The sequence below is a fragment of the Gavialis gangeticus genome, unplaced genomic scaffold (genome assembly GCF_001723915.1).
Source record: "Gavialis gangeticus isolate Ggan-Ray unplaced genomic scaffold, GavGan_comp1, whole genome shotgun sequence".
NCBI classification, from domain to species: Eukaryota; Metazoa; Chordata; order Crocodylia; family Gavialidae; genus Gavialis; species Gavialis gangeticus.
The window spans coordinates 58,583,776-58,606,555 of record NW_017729022.1 but is presented as its reverse complement, the minus strand read 5'-3'; the positions used below and the strand labels follow the sequence as shown (position 1 = coordinate 58,606,555).

The following is a 22,780-nucleotide window of genomic DNA, read 5'->3' as shown; positions in this document are numbered from 1 at the left end:
GCAAAAGCCTTCTTCTGCCTCCTTGTATAGGGGTGCATTTCATCTAAAGAGACTAAAATTGTGCTGCATAATAGCTTTTGAGTTTCATTTTATCCGCTGGCAGGCAAGGTTCTGTGGGTAGATGTGATATCTTTTATTAGACCAACTGAATAGCTGGAAAAAATGTTATTTGCAAACTTCCAGCCACAAATGCCCATCTTCAGGCACAGGGAGACTCTGCAGAATGACGTTTGTGCCCGAAAGCTTGCTAAGAATATTTTTTCCAACTATTCAGTTGGTCTAATAAAAGATACCACATCTTCCCAAAGAACCTTGCCTGCCCATGTCCTTAGACCAACACGACTACAACCAACAACCCTGAAACATTTTATCTTCTAGCATTCTGGGCATCAGAACAATCATTCTAGCAGCATAAACAATAGCAAGAGATGAGACTGTTAAAATCATATTATATTTATTACACACAGGAGATATAACAACTTACCAAAATAGCATCATTTTTGCAAGTCCACAGGACCATGAAAAAAAATACGCACGTGAAGCAGATTCATGTTTTTTTTTCGGCACTGTAGTTCCTCCTCTTTTTTTTCCCCCTCGTGTTGATGAACAGAATATATTTATGCAATGAAATTTAGAGATACATCACAGAAAAAAGCATAATCTAGTGCTGAAAACTGCAATAACTTGGTGATATACAGTATTCCATACTGGTGCTCATGTGGAAATATATAATGTATTGCAAATATATTGCAAATAAAAATGAAGGTATAGTTTTAAATACTAAAATCAAAATAAAATAAACTCCAGGTCCACAATTCAGAGCTATGAATTAGAGTCCTTTTCACTTAAACAGTCCATCTCTTCTTCCGCAGGTAGAATTCTCCTTCTCTGACAATTGTGCTCTTGTATCAAAGCCTCTTTTTTTTTCATTGTGTGTGAAGTTTTATCAGAGTCAATACCCATGGATTCCAAATGTTGGTCTGAAGCTGGTACTTCAGTGCAAATACATTAACTTTCAAATTGCATCTTTAGAGTCTCAGAGGGGTCAGTGCCAAGGCTGAAAGAGGACCATTCCCTTTAAACCATTAATGTTGTCCATATTTAGGGCAGGCTTCAGGAGTGCTTCTGTTTCAGCAGGTATTTCATATGCCACTTTTGCATCCTTTTCTCCCCAACAAAACTAGGCTTTTCACACTGTGAAGTGGCAGGCAGTAAAGTGCTTTAACACAATGAAATATTTACATTTGGATAGATTCAGTTTTAACACTTCATGGACAAAAGTTCACAAACACTGCACCTTCTAGAGCTGGCTCTTTCATAACACAACGTGGTTCATGAAGGGCTGAATTCTGCTACTTTTTTTTACACTGGTGCAAATACAGAGCTGGTCCATTGCCAGCAACAACTTCACCCCAGTGTGTTTGAACCAAGAATTTGGCCCATAACCCAAAGCTTAGGACCTGTGAAAACCTAAATAAATGCTATACGTAATTGTTTTCACTGAAGGCATGACCTAATCAAACAGCAAAATTCCAAATGACATGTAGCCATTATAGCTATCCCATTGATACAAAGCTAACTTTCACTTCTACAGAATGCTGTTGGACCAAACTCTGATCTTACATTTCTGTCCATCCTCTTGAGCTTATGGGCATGCTTTTTCTCTCACATCTATCAATTTAGGCTAGTGTGATGCCATTGACTTCAGGGAAGTTACTCTAGAATTGCACTAAAGTAATCAAGATGAGAATCAGGCCCTATATTTTTTAATGTAACACGGAACATTTGCTTATGTGAGCATCCTTCTAAATAACATGCAGGGGAGTAAATGAACATTGACCAGGAAGGGTTAACTTAGAGAGCCTAGGAATTGGAACATCACTCTACACATTTTGGCACCCTTTTCTTACATTCCAGTTTTCGTTGTAGAGGTCTTCTGTCTGTGAAGTTTGCCTTTTGTGCATAAAGAAATGCCTTAAGTACTTGTGCACATCTAGCTGCAGTCTCTTTTTAAAATCTCCAGGACTTTTCTTCCAAAAGCTGATTTCCACTGGTGGACAAAGCTTTTCATGTTGACAATCAGTCGGCCAGTCCGGACATCCTCATGCCCTGCCACAAGGTATTCCAAGCCTGTAAATCATTAAAGTGGTCAGGGATTGTATGGTGTACTGCTTAAAGAGGCAGCAGCACTGAATGTTCATTTAACACCTATTCTTGAGAGAAAAAAAAAGCAGTGAGATCTGCAGTAGATGCTGAATGCAAGCTGTGAATCTGCTAGTACATCATGCACCTGTATGTAGGTAGCAAGTAACAAGAGATGTGGGCAATTAGGATGCTGGATAAAAGCTGCTCATTTGTATGCCCTATTTGCAGAATGGTACTGCATTCAGAACAGAAGTTACTCAATTCTGGGTTAAATTAATTCTGTTGAAGGCTTATGCACCACTCAGATCCCAGTGAGACCTGAACAGATCACCAACTTTATCTTCCCCCTCTTTCCAGGGCCAGATGTGACTCCATTTGAACCCCCTTCAGTAGTGTAACTACAACAGGCAAGTGGGGCACCAGAATTGCTACCTGGGAGCTGTTACCACAGCAAGGGCAGCCCTGGCCAGCCATAGGAACCAGGCAGGGCAGCACTGCACCAAGCAGTCCATCTGGGCAGTGGGGGTAAGTGGAGTGAGTGGAATGTTGCTCCCCCACTTCTAAGGAGCCTTTGCTAGAGCATGTACAGCCCTGCACTCAGTATGTATGGAAGTGGCAGGGGAAAGCAAATGGGTCACCAGGATCAGCTCCCTGGTACAGCAGCAGTGGTAGTAATAGCATCAGTAGCAGCAGTAGCCCAGGAGCCTAAGCCGCCTTTTCCACTCATTCACATGCTGCCCCCGCCCCCATTTGGTCTGCAAACCCCCGATCTCCTGAGTGCTCACTGAGTGCTCTTCATCTCTGGCCCCCACACTGGCACAGGGTGTGTGGGCACAGGAATGCAGGCAGTGGGGTGATACTACCTGGGAAACCATGAGAATAAGTAACCATGAGAGTAGTACCATAAACCTCTCCACAGGAATGTGTTAAGCTCTAGGGCTAAAAGTAAGTATAGCATCAGAATGCAAACTGATGAGAATAATGCAGCTTGGCAAAGCAAATATTCTTTACAAATGAAGCACAGCTAGCTAGTGGGCTTCTGATATTTAAAAATATATGATCAGATGCAGGCGAGCACAGCAAGTTCCATATCTTTCGCTGTCAAGAATACCCACAGTCACAGGTTAAATGTTATTTGGTACACAATTAGCTGCAAGACATTCGCACAAGGTGGCATGTCTATTAGAGGCACTGGAATGGCACTTGGAGGGTGCCTGAAGGCTTACACTTGCACTAAAAGGTGCTTCATGAAATTCTCTCTCATCCAGACATTTTGGAGAGATATTAGTGGTGCCCTTCAACATCTTGCCTGACTTTTGGATGCTTCTACCATCCAGTGAAGAGCATCTCCCCAGCATTATGGTACATGGCTTGTCGTTTGCTCTCAATGCCACAGTCCTGATTGTGAACTCACCTAACTTTGCTGGAATAACTCCAGTCACTTGAGAGTGGAATTGTGCCTAATACACACTTCTTTACAGGCCTAGGTTCTGATTTTGCAAAGTATTTTGCCTTGTGCCTGACTTGGAATGAATGAATCTATGTTATTTACTCACAGGTTTCTAGTTAGGCATGGCCTTGCTGAGTACCTTACTGAGTCTGGGCCACATAGGGTGGCACATTATCTAAAGAAATGCTAATGGCACAAATGGGCATTAAGGGTGACCTCAAGAGGCAACTGAGGATTCCCCTGGACTAGGGTGATAATAAGATTATAGTTCATAAATTAACATCTAGAGATTGCAATGATGATTTTGTAAAAACATGGTATGGATAACCATGCTTGCCATGGCCATTGTGGAGGATATTCTAGGAGTAGGAAGGAGATGTATGGGGTGGTGCTACTCTGACTTGACCCCACTAGCCCCACGACCTTGGCAGTAGAAAGCTGGCAGTGAGCCATCTTCACTTGTTCTAGGTCTCACATGTCTGTCTCTCTGCTGTATCTCAACACAACTGAGGATATAATCCTTTTTTTTTTAACAAAGGAAGACTGTTTTAAAAATATGAAGCCAAAAGGGATGCAAATGGCTTTCTTTTATTCGATGCAAGTTATTATTTATTCCATCTGACCTTCTGGGCACACCCAGTCCTCTTTTTGTCAAGTAAACACAGGATATATATTAGTTTTGCCATTTGTAAGACATTTGTTAAGGCTATGTCAACAGCTCTGTTATAAATATCACTTTCCAAGAGATCTAAAATCTCTCTTAAGGAGGAAACTTGGCACATAAGTCATCAGTAAGGAAGCACAGATGATGCTGTGACTCTTACGTTTTTGTTTTTAATCTGCTCAGCTGCCTTTATGGAAGTAGAAAAAATACAACCAAAAATGTCACTGAGCTATCTCATTCCAGTCCTCTAGGCTGTCAGTTGCCTCCCAAATCCCTTGCTTTTAATTGTGAGAAACATTCTGTTTGTTCTTTGCTTATGTTTGGCAGAGCTATGATTAGGAAGTTTCCTGTTTCCTTGAGAATGACTTGAGACATTTACATATTTTGTGTTTACTGTCCTGCTAGAAAAGTTCAGTTTTGCATATGCGCATGTCTTGGAAATATTCCTCATTGGACCTCAGCAAACTTATCATCAGAGCACCATGCTGTTGAAGTCCGATGAGTACTTTTAGTTTTCCTGGCTGGAAATTCTAAGATCCCAGCCTCTGCTCTATATCACTTCGGTTTTGTGGGACAGAGTGAAAACATGCTATTTCTTTACAGTATTTTTCTCTTTGATCTCTTTGTAATGTTTTTACAAGATGTGTTTTCCAGAATAGCTGTGTTAGGAAACTGTTTTATGTCTGTTTTGACCCTCTCTCCTGCTGTTCATGTGTTTTATTGACCCGGAGGTTGTGAGATTGTCTTGTTTGTCTCACTGAATACAATTTAACCTGTTAATACAGTATTGTCAACTATCCCCAAATTGAAGAGATTGGCTTAAACTCATGAGATTTGAAACACAATGATAAATTTGGATTTCTTTTTTATTTATCTTCTTGGCTTTGAGTCTTTAAGGTGTACTCAAGTCAAACTTGTCAAGCTTTTCTCTCTAAGAGGCAGAGAAACATTTTTAGAGGAAAACTAACTTTTTTCAATCCCAGGAGATGACATTAAAAAAACACACAACTATTTCAAGACTTAAAATGAAATCACAGGAGTTGGCAACATTCCCAGTAGGTTGACTTATGCCTGTAGTGTGAGCTGCTGTAAAAGTGAAGGACTCTACCTAGCCATTCTTATAGAAAGATCAGGGCCTTCACCGATATTACAACCTCCTTGTATTTATTCATTATTTAAACCCAATCAATTAGTTTAAAAAGAGCTTTCACTTCAAACACTTTGCCGAGTAGACAATTTAGGCAGCTACTCCAATTTTACACCCACAGTGGTATGAATAGGGTACTCGTATATCTAAACTGTGGTGCTTGGGATCAGTCATATAAAGCTGTGTAACATTGGTTCTGGTCTGTCATTGGAAGCATGCATATACTTGCATGTACAAATATAAAGCACAGCTTCCCTGAGTATATATGCATTTGGCTTCTTGTGACATTTTAGCTAGGAAATTTTCACATGGTCCCAGAGGTTTGAATACAAAAGGAGCATAAGCATAGCTGATGTCACACATCCCAGAGATGATGGAGGTGTCACTCTGATTGTTCTCCTTGGTGCAACATCCTGAGCAGATGATTCTGAGTTATTTTCATCAATTTAATTTCTAGTAAGTTTTACCTGTTGAAAACTGATGCATTTAAATGCAATTTGTGCACACACAAACTTGCATTTGACACATGGATAATAAATTGGTGACTCTGTACCTCTTATAAATCCTGGAAAGTTAGGAACTCTCTGTAACTTATCTTTACCTCACTGGATACGGAGCCCTTTTGGAGATGGAGCCCTTTTGCCTTGTCTGCTGTCTTTTCACTTCTCTGTTGGGCTGAAACTCTAGCTAGTGGTTGAAAAGAGCTGGTGACATGTGTTGAGTTACGAAATACACCACTAAAAGGCATTCACCTAGCAAAATAAGCTAGGACATGCTGAGAAAAAGTTTGGGGAAGGGAGGGGGCTCCTTAGCAATACAGTCACCTGGCAGAGATCTGGTCACCAGAGAAAAGGTTTATCAGGGAGTCACTGAGGGGAGGGAGTAGGGAGCGGCAAGAAATCATAAAAGCAGCAGCGGTTGAATGCTTCAGTCTTCGTTGGTCACATTCAGTAGTTCAAGCTATGGGGCAGTTGCTTGGAGTTTGAGGCTACTGAGGCAGGAGTGATTCCCTTTGTTCTTTACTGAACAAAGATGGACCCTAGGGACTCTGAAGGGAAGGGCCAGCTGGGGAAGGGCACTTGATTAGGAAAGTGGTTGTTTTTCCTAATGATCTGTAAAACCTTGTGGTTTATCTTTAAGTAAAGTAAAGGTGTGATTGGGAACTTTGCGCAAAAACTTTCTGTATCTGAATGCCTCTCAAGAGTTCAACTGTAAACCAGAAGGCTCACCCTTTTGGTGGGATTCTGGGAAAGAGAGTGTTTAAGCTATGGAGGAAGTCAGAACTATACCCTGGGCCTAGGCAATTGACCTTGGGGGGAGGAGGGTATTAGACAGAAGGGCCTGTGCTTTTGGAGTGAAGCTGGAGTTCAGTCCACAAGATAGTCTAGGATGTCTATGCTGTTCAGACTCCGGAGGATTAATTTAGCCAGGGATCCAATGACTGGGTCCTGTGATAGCAATCTGGTGAATACCCAAAAAGGTGCTGGGCCAAATTTTGTATGGGGATGTCAAGTACTTGGCCTTTAATAGTTCAAAAGCTGCACCTTTTGTTTTCCTTCACTGTCTGAGTATGAGCTATTTTAATTTATCAAGTGATGGAGTTTCATTTTACCCTCTGCTGGTAAAACTTATGACTCCCCATTGAAATATCAATAGGAGCAGCTCTACTTTACACCAGCTGTGGGCCTGGACCATGCCACTCTTTTCTTTACAACTTTAATGCCAGTACAACTCTGATCAGAATCTGGCCTTTGTGTTTACTTTTGCTTTGCACATAGAAGCATTACACAATTGTATCTGTTTAATTAAAGAAGTTTATGGGATTTTTCAATTATTCCAAGTCTTAAGAGCATACAACTTGAACTCATGCCTAGGAATGCTGATTCTTCTGACCCTTGTACCATGATAAATATATTAAGGAGAGTTTCTAACAACATCTGTTCTATCTTTTGGTACATTAATGCTGGAAGCCAAATGATAGACTGTATCAAAAAAGATGACAAAATGATTACAAAAATCTTTACAACAGCATGCTATCTTTTCAATGCTTTATGGAAGGAACTACCCCCTCTGTCTTTTCTATTGCTTAAGTGTGTAAAGAAAATCACAATGCCCAAGGTCTGCATTTTGATACAGTAATTCCTGAAATATATGCAAACATTGTAGTTGAAAAACATTTCCTTAGTTATCAGTTTCTAGTTTTTCTTTGAATTGTAAAAGAGAGATTTTTAGATGGATCTTGGTTTCTATGAAAAATTCTGTTGGTGTTTCTCAGTTCCTGACATGATCAGAGGCAGCATGCACTGTTTTATGGGGATTGGTAATGATTCATTTCAAATCTAAAAGCCTGCTCACCGAAAGAAGATGAGTAAAGCTGATGAGACTGAAGCATCCCACCTCTCCCTGAAGACAGAGCTACATGTATAACTTTCAAGTGTAAATAAATTCACTATTACTTGTGAAGGAGGAATTCTAAATATGTGCTCCCTTGGGAGTAGATCATAACTGCACAGTAGTAATATAACCTGATTTCAAACTAAAGCCTGAATGTGGGGTTATGGATCTGCAGAAAAATTAGACTTGAAAAGAGCTCTGTCCCAGAGGTGCCTGGCATGCAACTGCTTTCAGACACCAGAGCAGTGTGTGGGGTGGGGTGAGTCAGAGCAGGTTGCGGTATGGTAGTTTTACTTTACAAACAGTGATTTCACTCTTCACAGCACATGGTATGATTAAGGCTTTTCTATATAAAAATCAAAATTCCCCTCAATTTGCTTTTGGAATTTAAATGATGGAGTAAATCCCGTGCGTCAGTCAGCAGGCACTATAAATTAAATACACTGGGGGGATGGGATAAAAGAACGAGGAAGAGATCAGTATGAATATGATGGGGATGTGCTATTCACAGAGTCAAAACCAGATACCTACCAGGATTAAGGATTGGACAAGTACAGCCTCTGTTAGTCCAGGATTCTGGGTAGAGAATCCGCTTTCCTCGGAGAATTTTAAGCTTTGTCGATTTCAACACTTTCTTGATCTTCACGTTGACTTCTGCATGTGAGCCCTTGTCATGAGCTGATAAAATCTTTGCTTTTACCACTGGGAGGAAATATGTAAAAAAACCAGAAATCTATTAAATGTCTTTTGCTCAGCTCTTTCTAACACAGTGCTGGGCAGCAGCGTTAAAGACCAGTGTGTATGGTCCTTGTAAAATTAGCCTGGCACATGTCAAAACTTCATTCTTGCCTGTGTGTCTTATGGTCAGAAGGGTGACATGCAGAACTGCATCAAAGCTTTCTGTTGCTGGAGAGAAAGCTGGACGAGCTTTACTTGAACAGCAACTATGGCAGATGCCAGGTCAGCCTATGCTCACTGTCAAGGTCAGTGAGTCTCAAATAGACAAACGGTGCCCCTGGCTGCTCCTCTGGGGGCTCTGGCTCCTGCCCTCTGCCCCACACCAGCCCCTGCAGAGAGCACCCTAAGCAGTGCACTCTGTGGTGGGCAAGATGGACACGGGGCCGTGGAACTGTACTTTTCAGTCTGGCTTGCTTTCCTACTCTTCCCAAGCTCCTAGAGCTTGTGGGAGGGGCTGAGGGGGCAGGTGGCTCCTGTTGCTGGCATGCAAGTTGCCAGAGGAACATCTACTGTGGTGGGGGCTGCATTTTCCCCCTCAGATACGGATCAGCAGCAGGGAGGGGGCAGGCAGTGGAAAGAGTAGGACACAGCAGAGTTCTGCTCCTGCTGCCCTTAGATGACACCAGCTTCTGCACCTCCAGTAGCCACTATCACCCTCTTCTACCTCCTGCAGGGGTATCTGCCTCCTTCAGGGAATCTAATGACTTATCACCAAGCTCTCCAATCTGTCCCTGCCAACACAGAGCACCATGCGGCATCCCCCACTGTGCTCTCAGACATGGCCCCCCACCCCACATATCCTTTCAAGGTGCCCTGGGGTGTGAGGAGAAAGAAATGCATTACTTTTTAAAATGGGATGCTGCTACACTCAGAAAAGTGATGGAGGAGGGCTAGAGTCAAAAAGGTCGAGAATGACTTTTCAAGTGAGATGCTAAGTAGCAGCCAACAGCTGCTGGGCACCTGGTTGCTGCCACTGAGATCAGTAGGAACAGCTGCTTGCTCAGAACCTCTGAAAATCAGGCTTCTAAAGGGGGGCTGAAGAACTCAAGGTCAGGCTCCCATTTTTGCAAAATTGTTACATGTGCATAAAGCAGAGTGAGAAACCTTAGAAGAACATGGCCCTCATCCTGTCTGCTGAGCTACCAACTCTCCTGTACAAAACCCTGTAGGTACCACTTTCATGCTAGGTAAGGGGCTGCAGAAGTGACCTCTGAGACAGCAATGATATTTGCCTACAGTGGTATTTAACAGCTTCTTATGAGGTTGCTTTGTTTGGAATCTGTGTTAAAAAGCCTGAGAAGACTCTCCTCCGATGCAGACTCCCTCTTCAAGCTTGTGATGTGCCCTACAATTCATCTCTCTGTAATTTAGCTGACACCCTTGAACACTGAGTGATGAAAGGGTGGGAGGCCTGAGTGCACTTTAGATAAGATTTATGAAGTTGTTTTTTACTTTTATTTCTTATCTTTTGCAAGATTAAACACTGTCACTATCGCAGGCAGGAAGCAAAGCAAAGCAGGCTCAGATATTTTTTTCTAATACCACTAAGCCGGGGCCATATTTCAGTGATATGCGGCCCCTTGAACTTCTCTCTGTGGGTCACACTGCAGTTGGCAATAGTATGGATTATTTCTCAATGCATTTTAAACCCTAGCACGAGACTGAGCAGGTGCAAGAAATGTTGAAAGCTTATGAAATGAAGGGAGTGTTGTACAAAGCATTCCTTCCTTGGTATAGTGTGAGGAGACAGTTCATTGGTACTGCCTGGAGGAATCACTGCAGACAAACTTTTCTCTTTACTCCTATAAATCTCAATATGTAAATGTACTAATCTTATCCCATTTCAAAAGCTTTGAGCTGTTCTTGAAGGGATGTGGGGCAGACCTTAAAAGCTAGGAGAACTGCCTTTTCTGTGAAGGCAGAAAGGGGTCTGTGACTGTCACTAGCACTCCGTCCTATGATGCATCAGAGCAAAGACTGAGTGGCTTGCTTATAGACAGTGGTTTTCCCTTGAGTATCAGCACTTGATCAGTGAGATAGGAAGGGGAACAGGATGCTTTATTATGGCTGACCTTAATACATACACTAATACTTAACACACTGTACAGAGAGAGAGAGAGAGAGAGAGAGAGAGAGAGAGAGAGAGAGAGAGAGAGATTTTAGATTTTGTAGAGTCCCAAATATAGAGGTGATAAGCATCAAATTACTCATACACTTTTTGCACTGAAATACAGTTTCAGGGTTGCAAGAAAGGCAAGCCAGAGTGCCAGATCCATAAATAAATCACTAATTATCTTCATAATTGCTTCTTTAAGAATGTCCTGGGTTTGATCAGGACTGAGATAAATTGGTTATCTACAAGGTGATGTGCTTGCTGAGCTTTCCTGAGAATCCCTCCCCATTTCCCACCCCATGACTGTTTTTTCTTGCAGTACATTATGTACGCTTTCTGACATTCTTCAGTGTATGCTCGTTTAATCCAGTTCTGTGGGGTGCAAACCAGTCCAACTCTTCTCATACCCTTATACAGATTCATAAAATAATCCATCTCAGCAGTAATAACTTTCTCTTGTGACTTACCATATGTATACTTCATTCCACAGAAGACCTGGGGATTCCCTAAAACTTGTTCTTTACATTCACATTTACCTATGAAAAGAAAACAAACAAATGCTTCATAGTGTGAGATAATATTTGAAGAGAAAGATGGACTAAGCCAGTCAATAGGTACTGCGGCATATAGCCTTCCTGAGTGGGTAGTGATTTTGATGAGGCCAGGATTTTACCCTGGTGCTCTAAAGCACATGCTTATCTTTCAGAACACAATGACATGTTACGCTTATTTATGACCTGGTTGCAGTTTTCCCATTTTTACTTTTCAATAATATAAACTCTTTAATCACCCAAGACACTGCTCCACCCAAGAACTTCCCCTGCTGGAGGAATGTTCAGGAAGACAGATCCACAATTGCCTTCAAGATATAGGAGTGATGCCAGGGGTGGTGAGCCCAGAGACTTCCCAATGAAGTAAATTATATCTGTAGTATACCCCTCTATTCCACAGTAAATCCTGTGGAACTAGGGGTCTGCCAGGGTTTTTGTGCTAAGCCCCTGACCTATCAACACATTACTCAGGAGCTTAATTTTCCGTGAGTAGTTCCACATAGACTTCAACAGGATGTACTCCTGGGCTCAACATTAATCACAGTGCTTTCCACATAAGATACACTTAAAAGGTCTTAGTACAGGAACATGAAGTTGCATATAATTATTCTGCAAGGCAAATGAGTTGTTTTTGTGACTGAAATAAAGAAAATCAAATTGCCCATTATTTTTTTAAAACCTAAGATAAATGGGTGGAAGGCAGGTTTTTGTCCCTTGCCACCCCACTGACTTGTTTCCAAGATTTTTAGTACAAAGTAGTGCAAAAAATGACAGTTACATGCTTACTTGATCAAATGTAACTATTTCAAAACAGCATGTGTACCGTCATCCATCTACAATACAAAGAGGCCCCAATTGTGGAATCATTACATTGGTGAATAGTAGTCAAAGGGACTACTCGTCTGAGTAAGCACTTGCCAGCAGAAAAATTGCATGATTAGGCCTAATAATAATCACATACACCAGCAATAGTATATTATTAGCTACTAGACAAATAACTTCCCAAGTTGAAACTGCACCTGAAATGTTCAGTAGTCAGGAACCAGATCATAAACCACAATTGCTGCCATCCTTAATCAGGTTGTTTGGGAAAATTATGCTGGTGTTTTAGAAATGTCTTAATTGCATCTCAAATTAATTTAGTATCACATTATTTTAAAAAAATGTTTACTCAATGGGATGTGACAGTTCTATGTAAATGTGACATAACAGACCTCCTTAAAATATTACAGCAAAAGCAAGACAAAACAAACATTAGCATTTCAAAACAGAAGCCCCCAAAATCAGAGCTCAAACTGAAAATCTAGGCAGATGCTCTAGCTACCAATCCCTCCAGCCATGTTTTAAAATGAAAGTGTTTAGACATTGGATATTCTTTTATTAATGAATCAAATAATTCTTTCAATGTTTCTTAGGCTTTTTTTTTGGTAGCTGAATAATACTGGATGTTGGACAATACATTATTTACTGCCATCTTTGCCAAGACATTAATCCAAAGCAATGCTCTGTTGCCTTTTCACAAATCACTTCAAAAAAATCTTTCCTTGTTCCTAGGAACAATCTCTTAGTAACAGGCATGGGGATGAGAAAAATATCTGAATCAGTTATCTCACCTGAATGCCGAAGAGCTGAGAATCCTTGTTCATCTTCCCATCCCCATCTTGGCTCACTTTCATTAAACACTGAGTGGAAATCAGGTATCTCATGATGCCAGTATATATCCGCACTGTTTTAAGGAAAGAAAACCATGAATATTTCTTATGGAGTTAACGGTCAAAGTCAAGAGAATTCTCACACTTACTGTTAACTCTCTATTTCCCAGAAATTGGTCTAGAAGTTTCTCCAGATGCATTGATATAATAAAACTATTTTTGTGTGCTTTATGAAGTGAAACATTTGGTCATTGTACACTCCTAAATTTGTACTATGGATCCATGGGTGGTATAAAGTAATATTTTAGAACTCAATGCATATAATACGGAAGGTCCACAAAATTATGTATTTATACACCTTGGCCTAAAGATAGTACTAGGCCTCCTTAGGTAGCCTGATTTAAAATGCATTATTCTCCAGCATCTAAGAGATTGACTTTGCTTCTTCTGAAGTCTATGGGAGTTTTGTCATTGACATCATGGGAGCAGGAGTGAGCCTCTTATTCTTGCTTCAAAATACAGTGAGTAGCATGGAAGAAAACTACAAAAACCCAGAAAGGTACCAGAACCAAATACCTAGATGGAAGGGGAGACTACATATCATGACCTATGCTACTACAATAGAAATGGCCCACTCTCCTGATATATCATTATTCATAACTTAAACGTATTACAACCACCAATCCTGTTTCTCTATCATCTAAAAGGGTGATGATGCAGTGAGTCTGACAATGGTGAGGCCAACATGTCCCCTCTGGATATGCGCACAAGGCTGAATGGACATCTTGCTTTAATAGAAACCACTCTGATGGCCCTTAATGGGCTCTGTGCTCCACAGGAGGACAGGGGAAGGGGACCAGTGAAACACATAACTGGCTGTGTGCTGCCACACTGCCCATCCTCTGCCCTGCTATAACAACACCTTCTGTGTTCTCTCTGTGATGACTATGGAACAGCTGTAGAACAACTTAGCTAATGGCAGGAGAGTTACAGCTGGTGTTGTGTGCTCATGACAGAGAGCAGTTCCATATAAACATAGGCATAGCACCCTGCTTGGAGGGAGGAGCACAGGCATAGCAGCAAGCAGTGCAGAGGAGGCAAAAGGAAATCAGCCTGTGCTCCTGGCTGGATTGCTAGCAGCAATTGCAGCAATTCTGTGAATCATTCTTTTTATTAATAGCCAATGTAGTTCTAAGAAACATGGGGTCTTCCATGATGATACCTGTGGCAGGAAGCCACCTTTGTTTCTCCCCAAAATCTCTGCTCTGTGACAATTTGATTAGGATGGGCCCAGCAGAGGAGACACACCTTTACCCTATCTCTTCAGGTAACCTGAGCTGGCTACATTCCTGAGGGAGGGGGGAAACCTGCTCCCTCTGCCTACGTGACTGGCATCAGCTACCTGGGTGAGGGGCATCTACCTGGTGGGCTCGATTTTGCTCAGGAACTGGTGATGTATTTCAAATTGGTTGGCTGACAGCCAACAGGTGCTGGCCTCCATTGGACCAGGTGAACAAGGTCACAGGGGCTATATAAGTTAAGACTGCCCAGGAGGAGGCGGCAGCAGCCATGTGGCGGACTCAGACTGAGAGAGGAGCTTGACCATCTGAAACTGGCTCTCTCCCCCATAACTCATGAGCTAGGAATGGCCTGCCTCCAAAGGGAATCTCCAACAGCCTCTGGATGATGCTTGTGAGTAAGCTACTCGAGATCTGATTAGATATATATAGCTGGCAGTAACTCAGATGCGTGATCAAAAGGCTACCTCAGCCAGACTATTTTGCTCTATGGGATTTCTATGATATTGCTCTATCTTGTACCCTATTTTCACCTTACCCCCTGTAATCAATAAAGCTCTCCTTTGTGACCGGTGTAGGAGACTTATTGAGGGGTGGGTCTAAATTATGCCTAAGGGCCCCTTAGGTCTGCGGACTCTAAGAGGGACTTTCCTTTTTGGCCCCCGACTTGGGGAAGTGCCCCAAGTGCTTGTACTGGGTTGAGTACCCGTAGGACTATTAGGCCTGTGTTTCCCTGATGACACAGGGCTAAGAGAGTCCCTTCTCAGGGTGGTGGCAGCTTACGTTACCCCCAGGCTAGTGAGTGTGCTCCAGAAAGGGGGTTAGCTGGACGCGAGGCGCCCTAGGGAGGCACTCAGAGCCTGGAAGGTGGTCGGGCGCAGGGAGGTGGGTGGCTCAACGCAGGAGTGCCCCCTGCTGGCCCACCACAATACCCACCATGAGGCACAGGAAACAACAAGCTTTCAGTCGTCTGTGACTCTCTCAACAGATTACTCCATGGGAGGAGTCTGCTCTGGCCCAGTACCTGCAATAGGGTTTTGTTCATATGTTGTAGTGTATATCATGAGAGTTTCTGTAGTTTAAACCCAAATAAGGTCTCTTTTTAAAATCTGGGGGATGAGTATCCATGATGTAATTGTATGCGTGTCTGGAGCAGTGGTTCTCAACGTTTTTAGCCTCAAGGAACCCCCCTTCATAGTGTTTTGCAATTTAGGGGTACCTTGGCTGAGAACCACTGAGCTAGAATCTAGCTGGTGTTAAGTGAAGGCAGGAGGAAGGCCCTCACTTCACTGTGCCTTGATTATTCCACCATCTACCTCCTCCCAGCCCCTGGTCTGTACCTAAGGGGGCAGGTGCTGCTCCTCTGGGGAGCAGAATGCCAGTGACCAGAGCCACATGCACAGTCAGTCCCTCCCACCAGCTCTGGGAGCATGGCAGGAGGGGAAGGGGACCTGGAGACAAGCTAGGCTGAAAAGGCCCTGTGGCTGCCCAACTGCTCCTGCACATGCACACACAGCACTGCACACTGCTAGGAGCATGGGGGCTGGCATGGGAGCTGCCAGGGGATGGGGATCAGCTCTGGGCACTGCTTGTCCGAGGGACACTAGGGTTCCCCAGTCATGTGAGAGAGGAGCAGCAATAGCTCACTTTCTGCCATGGTATCTGGGCATTGTAGCACCCTTAGAAGGATCAAGAATCACTGGTCTAGAGCAATAATATGCCCACTCACCTGCTGATGCAGTCACCTGTAAGTGGGTCACAGCTTCCAGCACAGTCGCATGGCCTGCAACCATACTCTCCAAAGCCCCAGTATCCCACCATACACTGGTCACACTGAGGACCTGCCACTCCAGGCTTGCAGGGGCAATCACCATTGCTGGGGTCACAGAAGGTACTTGTGCTGAAGGGAAGCATAGCTGATCCAACACGATGGCAGGAACACACTGGAGTATCAAAACATACGAGGGAAGTGTATGCATGTTGGAAAGTGAGCACAACAAGGCGTTTATGCAAACAGATTTGTTCACCCATCTCAGGGCTGAGTTTGATGTACCTATTATTTTACATTACTAGGGGCAAAGAGTAAGTAAGCAGGTTGATATAATTATCAAAGGGAATATATTGCTACATTATTGAAAAGTCACAGTTTTTTCCTTTGTTTTTTCTTGACAGAAATGCAAAACCTCTGAGATGAAATAGTGCGAGACACATGCCAAACCACTAATGGATCTAATAATGATTATGACGTTTCTGGACTTTGTTTTCTTTACTTGCATGAACCTGAACAAAATAATTCCCTCTGGAAATGGCAAGACTTTGACTAAGTATGATCTATAACAAAAGTTAATTTATTCTGGGCTTGCATTATGTTTTGCCAGAAGTGAGCAGTACTAAATTAGGACATATAAGAACTGCCATTTACTGGGTCAGACCATAGGTCCATCTTGCCCAGTATCCTTTGTCATACAGGGAGAGACAGTGAGTGCTGAAAGGGAGAGTGTACTGGGTATGATCATGGTTTTGCCTCTGTTCCTCTCCCACGTGCAGCTTCCAGCATTTAGGGCGCAGAATTGCAGCTCCATGCTGTAACTGAGAGCATTTTGCAGGATGTGTTCTGAGTTACTACAATCCCCTGGACCAAACAGAAGTTCACTGTTGGTTTTAGGGGGGAGGGTAATCTAGCCACTGGCTCAGAGCCTGCAGCCAGTTTCCCCTAGCAGTGCCCCCTGCTCCTTGTGAGGCTGTGCTGTTTTCAGAATGGGAGCGGGGAAAGGGAGCTCATTCTAGGGGTTTCTCATATGGCACCAGAGGGTGGGGTGGGTGAATTGGAGCCCCCTCGCCACTTCAGAGGGCTCTGATACACCCATTCCTCCCTCCAGCAGGGACTGAAAAAACCCCAGACTGAGCTTCTTCCTCTCTCTTCCCCCCTCCCATTCTGAAAACAGTGACAGGCTGGGAGGCAGCACAGAAAGAAGTTACAGGAGAGGAAACATCTTCATCTGACCCCACATGCAATGAGGGCTCAGATTTTCACTTGACCAGCCATTTTTGAAGCAGTCGTGTACTTGTGTTTGGTCATGGCTATAGACCACTTTCTGTGGCCTGATCTGGTGAAAATTTTCACTTCTGTTTGCACCCTTAAGGTCTAGTAAGTTCTGATTCAGAGGCTGTATCCCTAACTCCCGTGCTCAACAGCTACTGATGCACCTTTCCTCCAGTAATTTGTCCAATCCCATTTTTGGATCTGGCAAAGCTGTCAGCTTCTATAACATCTTGTGGCAATGAGTTACATACTTTAATTACCTGCTGTGTGAAAAAGAAATTCCTTTTGTTAGTTTTAAAATTTGAAGTTTCATTTTGTGACCCCTTGTTCTTGTATTGTGATAGACAGTAAATTATAAATCCCTCTTTACTTTCTCTTCACCGTTTACTATTTTGTAAACCCTTATATAACGTTCATCCTCAAGTGTCTCTTTTCTAAGCAGAATAGGCCTTGCCTCTTTAATTACTCCTCTATGGAAGCCCCTCCATACCACTAATTATCATTGTTGCCCTTCTCTATTCAAGATGTGAATGCAACGTGGATTTAGTCCGCTTTTAGCACCAGGATCCTACTTCATCAAAGTATCTATGCACCTCATTGTATGATGTGCGTTTAAGTATCTTGTGGAGTCAGGATTTGGATACTTTTCCACTCTACAGAAGTGAAGCCTAATGTACCTACTTTTTGAAGTCACAATTAATATCCTTATTGTTGCAAGAGGAGATGAAATAAATCATTAAAAAAACCCAAATGCTAGAAAAATAGGTCGTCTTTGTCATTCTTCTTTCAAAACAAATTAAACTAGATATTTTGAAGTGCTGAGTAAAAAAAAATGAACACACTGGTAACAAAGGGCCACAATAGCTACAAGTGCCATTCAGTTCTTGTATAAAACCTGAAACATGGATTTTCCAGAGGTGTGTTCATTTTATGGACTGAAATCCAAAAACACTCATTGTTATTGATCAAGGAGGAGATTCTATTCTTTGATGTTTCTCTACTCTGCTCAATAGTCTCTTATCGCAGCAGTTCTCCGTTTTATTGGAAGGTGTTAGAAGTGTTTTTTTTCTGAAGATCACAGTGTGAGTCAGTACAGCAGCCGGAAGAATTACTAGCTAGTGAGGTGACTTTGAAAGGGAGTTGCGGCATGGGAATGCAGAGGCAAATCCTGCACCCCAGAATGGAGGAATTTGGAAGCAGTGCTGCAAGGGAAAGTTTGAAATATTCCTTCTCTTCCTTCTTTCTGCTCCCTTTTTAAATTTTTCAGGCATTATCTGGATTTCTTGTTGGAAAAAGGGGGAATTGGAAACAATGGAAAAAGGGGAATTCTGGGGGAAAATGTTGATAGAAATTCAAATACCAAAAGATTTAGATTTGGAAAGATTATCATAATACTGTTTGGGAGCTGTAGTTCTGCTGTCTCATGCTCCTATTCGTCATTTTAGCCTGTGTCCCAGGTTAGACAACATCTCCCATGACTCAACATTTTCTCTCTTTCTGAAAAGCGGAAGCTTCATTAGAATCTCTAGCCCAGATACTTTATGGAAATGTAGTCCAGCTGGGGAGCTCACCCCAGAGAGGAGTACAAGGGCATGAGGTAACACAGTTGCCACCAAGGATCTGGGTTTTCGGTCTCCCATGGAAAAATGGAGAAAACCACAGATTTTCCCCTTTACTGGAGGAAAACACAGATTTCTCATTTTACTGGAGAATTTTGCAGCTTTGCAAAGAGCCCTCTGCAGGCTGGCAGATTTCTAGCCTGCAGGGGGCTGGGAAGGAGCAGGAGGAGGGTGGTCAGGCAGGAAGCACCATGTGCATGTATATTGTAAGAGAAAACAGCAATACAATCATAAAAAGCAGATGACCCTTGAAAAAGCAAATGATCTTTTTTCCCCTAAAATTAAAAGATCACCTCTTGCTGACAGTAAGTGACGTGTACTTCTCGCTGACAGTAATGTGTAACTGCAAAACCAGTCTCAACCGGCCCAAGCTTGCTCTGTATCGTATTTTGTAATTTTGTAATGGCAAGAGAAAAAACCCGAATGCGCGTGCAACAATGTAGCAATGCAATGTTTAATGTATAAATACCAAGCTAGAAACTCAGTTCGTGGGGAACTCTCTGTCTTTGTGACACTGAGTAGCCCCCCTCTGCAGAGAAATAAATCATCTTGCCAACACCCCCTCATTCTGTGCTAAATTGGTCGCAGCTAGGAACGAGCCCGAAGACGGGACATGGCCAGTGCTCTTCGGTGTATGAGCACACCCTTCGGTGTATGGGTGCTACACAGTAGCTGGTCAACCTTTTTTCCCTTACAATGTGCACATGGCCTCCAGGCAGCCTGCAGGTAAGTAAAGGCGGGGGGAGACTGAAGCCCCCATAGGGAGAGAGGGAGGGAGCTGGGCAGGGCTGGGGCTTGCCAGACAGTGCATGGGGCTTGGGGCCTGGGGCTACAATGTGCAGGGTTCACTGGAGAGTGGGGCAGGGTTGCAGGCAGCTCATTTGGGGGAAAGCTGGGGGGAGGGGCTAGCTTCCTGCTGCTCTGTGCACTCTTGGGGGCAGGATGGACCCATGCCCCCCAGGCTGGTGTGCAGGATGTGGAAGGCTTGAGCTCCCACTCTGCTGCCCTCCACTGGAGCCTCCACAGCCTGGCGGGTGCGACTCAGCACCGCAGGGAACAGTGGAGCCACATGGGGATCTCCTTGCCATTGCAAGCTCCGCTTTGACCTGGAGACACATCCACTATGTGCATGGCAGCAGCAGGGGCAGTGGTGCAGGATTGTGCCCTTCACTGCTGCCACGTGGGCAGGGGATGCATCACCAGAGCAGCACGGAGCTCACAGCAGCAAGGAGATTCCTGCGTGGCTCTGCTGTTCCCTGCAGTGCTGGGTTGCACCCACTGGGCTGTGGAGGCCCTGGGGGAGGGCAGCAGGGTGGAAAGCCTGAGCCTGCAGCCTGAGCCTGCCCTGCACACAGATCTGGGGGCACGGGTCCCCCTGCGAGTGTGCAGAGTGGCAGGGAGCCGCCTTCCCCCCCATCCGCCCCTACCCCCTCAGCAGGCAGGCAGCAGTGGGGGAAGCCAGACTCTGTGTTGCTCCGCTGCAGCAGCGCTGCCTCCTTCTGGGGACAGGCCCCACAGCCCTGGCAGGTAGAGGCCCCCTCCAGCTGCGGTGGGGGGCGTGAGTACAAGCAGGGCCGGTGGGCTGTGGGGGAGGAGTAAGGGGCATAAGCAGGGCCAGGGGACTGGGCGGGGGGGAGTGAAGGGCACCAGCAGGGCTGGGGTTGGGGGAAGTGAGGAGCCTTTAATTTTAAATCACAGATTTTAGGGTTTTTATCAGAGAATTTGGAAGTTTTTTTATCAGAGAATTTGCAAAATTTTTTATCAGGGAAAACTGGGCTCCCTGGTTATCACTCCCAGGAAGCACAGCAGCAGCATTTCAAAATCTATATCATTTCCATTTCCTGAAATTTGATTTTTGATGAAAAAACAAACTCAAGATGCTTATGGAAAGCTGGCACTTTTTATGCAAATATTTTCATGTAAACCAAAGCACAACTTTCCATGGGGGAGGGGTTGGGGTTCCCCCCCCGCTTTGTTACTGTGGAGATAAGAAAAGGTTAGGTACTGCATACAGCATAACCAGGCTTTGCTTTAAAATGCTTATTGCTATGCACATATCTTTAAATCTGATCTGATGACATTTTTGTGGTTTTCAGGGTTTGACACACCTAAATTAGAGCTTTTAATATTAATTCATCTCTAATATTGGCAGTCAGTTTACAGTAGTGATGGTTGTTCCAGAATCTATGCCAAAACACTCCAAACTTTCCCCACCCCTGCCAGTCCCAAACTAATATAATTACATCAAATTAGAAGATTAAAACACCTCTCCACAAACTGCATAACTAGCTGCAGGCAGTAAACTCTAGTGTCTCTAATAACATTGTTTTCAACAGTGCTCACTGAGGCTTTCACACCTTTCTCTTGAAATCCATACCTGACACCTGCATCCAAATGCTCTATTTTCTTATTAGATGCAATGGATATTTATGACATTCTTCAACTCCTTAACAGGAAGTAAAATCATTTACCTTCTTCAGGTCTCTGGCACTCAGTGGAGTAATTTTATGAGCAAGATAAGCGGGTTGACAGTTAAGTCAATACAGTTCTGTTTCCTTCATCCAGTGATGAATCTGACCCAGTACGCTACATTTTAGTTACAAGTTTTTCACATTTCTTCCATAAAAGATGCATTTTGGAGACTAACTTCCACAGCTTAACGGATTCCTCCTATCTTTGTGGAGGTTGGATCAGAATACCCTTGAAATCCCTTCCAGCCCTATGATTCTGCAATAACATAGGTAGATAGTTGCTAAAATTACATCTATGAATGCTGTTATGAAAGATCCAATATGAACACAGGAAGAAACTGGACTCAATTAATGGCAAACTCAGTTAATTTTATTTTCTTAATTTCCCTTTTGCAGCCAGAAAGACTCATCTTTTCAAAGACATCTCAATCTTACAGTTGCTTGCCTAATTTGTTATGTGTTGATTTGGAGATTTGGAAGCAGATGCAAAACTATTTTCTCTAAAAACCCTAGCAGTGAAGCATTCACATGTGTTACGGGGGCTGTAGCTCTGATGCAGGTCTCAGGTATAAAACTTCTTTTCATTACTGAACTGAGGTAAAGAGGCTTTTGTGCAGGTCAGATTTGTCACTGGAAGCTGATTTGCCAGTTATATAAAGAGAAACTAGAAGTTCTCAGTCTCCTCACTTTCCCTAGAAAAGGATTTTTTTTTTTTTTTTACTTTCCTAAGGGTTAAGGGCCATAAAGATTATTCAAGCAATGCAACAACTCTTCATTCATCTTAACTAGGATGCTCAGTTCCGCAGTGGTACTTCAGTGGGGGGCATGGCTACCTGTTGATCGACTTCCTGTCGATTCTGAGCCAGATAAAAACCCAGGATGATGTTCTAGAGCAGGGGTTTTCAACCTTTTTGCATCATTGTACCCCCAGACAGCCAGACATGGAACAATGTACCCCCAGCCGCCGAGCGGACTGGGGGTGGGGTGTGGCAAGCAGCTCGACACCAGTTGGTGGCAGCCAGGCTGGTGGTGCCTGCGCGGCAGCACAGGATGCTGTGTGATTCCTGCCCATTTGCATGTACCTCCTAGAGCCATCTCAACTACCCCCAGGGGGTACATGTACCCCCAGCTGATAACCCCTGTTCTAGAGCCTTACAGACCCTTTCCCAGGACTTACTCTTCTGGATTTGGCCAGATCAGAATTACAGAAAAGAGAGAGGGGGGAAAAGGGCCATTAAGTCCACATCAGGCCCAGCCTTCAATAAGACTGTATAAGCACAAAAGCCAACTATGACTAAACTCACCAGGAGACCAATCTATCTCTTCCACAGATTCAAATGTAATATTACGAAGAGACCAAGCTGCATCAGCGTAATATTGTATACCGGTTTCTCTCAATTTATGCGGTACATGCGTTCCCAGAGAACAGTGCCTAAATCGAATTCACATAAAGCGAACCCATTTTACAATGTAACAAATAGGGATAGGTTCCCAT

The 22,780-nt window shown here is 43.5% G+C and overlaps 1 protein-coding gene across 1 annotated transcript in view; it reads right to left on the bottom strand.

Moving 5' to 3' along the window:
• Positions 1-435: 435 nt before the first annotated feature.
• Positions 436-22,780, bottom strand: part of NTN4 (netrin 4) — a 106,883-nt gene continuing 84,538 nt past the window's right edge. Inside the window, exons 6-10 of the mRNA XM_019515058.1 lie at positions 15,882-16,095; positions 12,816-12,928; positions 11,119-11,187; positions 8,332-8,502; positions 436-2,130 (exon numbers count right to left, since the gene is read on the bottom strand). Coding sequence (XP_019370603.1) covers positions 1,994-2,130; positions 8,332-8,502; positions 11,119-11,187; positions 12,816-12,928; positions 15,882-16,095 — 704 coding nt within the window. The 3' untranslated portion in view covers positions 436-1,993. The remainder of the gene's footprint in view (positions 2,131-8,331; positions 8,503-11,118; positions 11,188-12,815; positions 12,929-15,881; positions 16,096-22,780) is intronic.